Source organism: Chinchilla lanigera, unplaced genomic scaffold, assembly GCF_000276665.1.
Source record: "Chinchilla lanigera isolate Chin_1 unplaced genomic scaffold, ChiLan1.0 scaffold00095, whole genome shotgun sequence".
In the NCBI taxonomy this organism is placed as follows: Eukaryota; Metazoa; Chordata; class Mammalia; order Rodentia; family Chinchillidae; genus Chinchilla; species Chinchilla lanigera.
In genome coordinates, this window is record NW_004955496.1 from 5,654,651 (window position 1) to 5,657,884 (window position 3,234).

Consider the following 3,234-nt stretch of genomic DNA (forward strand, 5'->3'; position numbering starts at 1 on the left):
GGCAGGCGCTTTTGCCGCTGAGCTAAATCCCCAGCCCCCAGGCTACCTTTTGTTTGTTGTGGTACTGCAGACTTAACCCAGGTCCTTCACACAGAGCTACATCCCCAGACGTTTGTTTACTTTTGGTTTTGAGACGGTCTCACTATATCACTAAAATGCCCAGGCTTGACTTGAACTTGTAGTCCTCCTGCCTCAGCCTCCCAAAGTTTGGGGATTACAGGTGTGTGCCACAACCCCTGGCTCCATTTCTTTTTTTGTATATTAACATTAACCTTTTATGAGAGAGTTTGTTTTCAATTTGTAAATTTTTTTGTGCGGGGGTGGTGTGTACCAGGAATTGAACTCAGGACCTTGCGCTTGCCAGGCAGGCACTTATGCCACTGAGTTATATATCCCCGGCCCACAATTTGTAAGTATTCTTATTTGACAAATTAAAAGGTGGTTATTTCATTTGAGACTACACATTTTTAATAAGTTTACCGCCTGTGAAATCTAACTATGGAAACCACTAGAACATGTTTTAGTTTTGATTTTTTGAGACAGTGCCTCACTATGCATCCCAGGCTGGCCTCAAACTCATGATCCTCCTCAGCCTCCTGACGCTGGGATATCAGGCATGTGCCACCACACCCTGCTGAAATGTTTAAAAGCATGTTGCTATGAGTTGTGAATGATTTTACAAAATGAAAAGCCTTTTTATAACCACAGACAAGCATATCCCAACTTTTGGTGAGAACTTTCTCCGAAGTAGTCCAACCACATGCTGAAAAAGCATTGGTTAATCCAATAGTCTGGGCTTAAAGATGCTGAATAAAAGGTCTCAGAAAAAATACTCATAGCCAAAGAAGTGAGAGCAGTGTTACATTACGTCCCCCACTGACAGGTGGGGAGAGGAAAGAGTAACAATTCTGGACAAAAGCCTTGTAGACCTTCTCCAAAAAACAAAAAACCACAGACTACATGTGTAACCCTAAAATCCTTGCTGTTGGTCATGAAAAAGCCAGGTCACACAGCAAGCCCCCTGATGTCCCACGGAGTAAGTTCCAAGTCCCCCACACATAGCACAAGCCTCCCTCGGAACGCTCGGTGACATTCGGCTGCTTACCAGGAGGACTGAACGTCCAAAGGAAATGGATTTCACCTTTAATAGACTTCCAGGAGCTAGTAATATGAGAACTGCAATGTAAAGACTTAACTGTAGGCTAAAAATTACGAATGTGTTTTAGATTCTCCAGTGAATTTATTTTGAAAACTTTTTTGTACTTCATTTTAATGGCTTAAAGAGAAAATGTTTAAATAAACATAATTTTGTTTCAGAACTCAGGTATGTTTTACTTTTAAATCAAATTGCAACAGCTGCTGAGTTTACCTGCAAGTGTTCCTGCCACCCCACCCCACTGACGATGAGCCAAGGAGCATAAACACACATGCACACCTTCTGTAAGCAAACCCTCTACAATTTTAAATAACTGTTGCTTTCTAGAACTTTTTATGTCTGGTTTATTTCTGAAATTGTGGTATTCATATTCACGAGGAACAATCTCTATACACCAAAATTTATATCTGTGACCTCTAGTAATTCTTCATGTCAACATTTTTCTTAGTACCCCTAAAAAGAGAGCTGTGGATGGAGTTCAGTGGTAGACCATCTGCCCCGTACTTGCTAGGGCCTGAGTTCCATCCCCAGTCCATTCAAAAAAAGGGGCTGCAGAAAGTCAAAAGAAGTAAACCACACAACTGATCAAAACGAAAGCTATACAAAAAATAACAATGGAGGGGAAATTTTTTAAAGTATAGACTCTGTTGAAATAGAAATATCCAAACAGTTTTGGATGCACTGCCAAAATTTAGGTTTTCTCAAGTAAAATGACAGGAAGCTGGGCAAGGTGACCCAGGCCTGTAATCCCAGCACTCAGGAGACAGAGGCAAGAGGATCAACACATGTTGAAGGCCAGCCTTGGCTACAGAGTGAGTTCAAGACCAGCCTGAATTACAAAGTGAGATCCTGTCTCAAAAATAAAAAAGTAAAAATAAATAAAATGAGAGAAATTGATTTTATTGCTGGAAGATATGTTAATTCTCTGAAGACAGAATGAGCCTTGACAATTTATTTCTACATAAATGTTTAAATATACAAAATATCAAATATAAACAGTAGTGTAGCAAGAAAATAAACCGGCAGAAATAATTATTCACCTAGTAATAATTAAGACCACCATTTCAGAGATTTTCTATACACAAAGGATGAGAAAATACTGCAAGACTTTACAGCACACACTGAATCAATCCCACATCATTCCTGTTATACTTCTTTCTTCTTCAGGATGAGTGGACCCACGTTATCTCCCGTCAGCTCGTTATGTTTATTATGGGAGCCATCACAGGCAGGAAACTAAAAGGAACAAAGAATTACAAGCGTTATTTTAAAACTATGATTAAGTAGAAATATTTGCTAAATTCTGTCACAAAGCACATTACTTGCTTAAAAGATTCATCTGAGCTTTGTGCAGTGGCAGTATCGTAGCCACTCAGGTTTATCTGAGGCACAATTACTGTTAATTGAAAAGATTCATCAGATAGCTTTCATACATTTATTTTACATCCCAATACCACATCCTGGAACCACAGCAAATCTAATCTAAATTGTTAAATCACTGTGAGGTGTAGGTTTTAAATAAAAACCTTGGGCTAATTCCATGAGTAACTACCTAGTTTTAAAAAGGAATCAAAATAAGCGATTAGTCTCTGGAGCTCTAAATTTGAGGGTACCTCTTAATTCATTTAAAAAGAGTGAAAATAAATTCAAAATCAATTATGTTTTCTTACTATAAAACTCATACACAAAGTTTTTTGAAAAATTTTTAAAATGAATTTTAACAACTTGACTCGTGATCCATCCAGATACAGGTGTTAATAACACTTGGTGTATGTCTCCTGTGCATGCCTGTGTGGTCTCTTTTTGGAGCAGGGACTGAGACAGGGTCTTGCATGCAGCTGGGCCAGCCCTCAGCTAACTCACTCACTGTCTGCCTCAGCCTCCCAAGGGCTTCGGCTCCAGGCCTGTGCCTCCACACCCAGCTTGTTTACATTCCTTTTTTTTTTTTTTTTTTTTGAGACAGGGCCTAGATATGTAGCTCACACTGGCCCTGAACTCTCGGCAACTCTTCTGCCTCTGCCAACCCAGTGCTGGGATCACAAGCATGCACCACCACACCTGGTCTTTTTTTTTTTTTT

The 3,234-nt window shown here is 39.6% G+C and overlaps 1 protein-coding gene across 1 annotated transcript in view; it reads right to left on the reverse strand.

Annotated features, from left to right (window-relative positions):
* Window positions 1-2,035: 2,035 nt before the first annotated feature.
* Cisd2 (CDGSH iron sulfur domain 2) overlaps window positions 2,036-3,234 on the reverse strand; it is a 16,203-nt gene continuing 15,004 nt past the window's right edge. Inside the window, exon 3 of the mRNA XM_005406245.2 lies at window positions 2,036-2,392. Coding sequence (XP_005406302.1) covers window positions 2,303-2,392 — 90 coding nt within the window. The 3' untranslated portion in view covers window positions 2,036-2,302. The remainder of the gene's footprint in view (window positions 2,393-3,234) is intronic.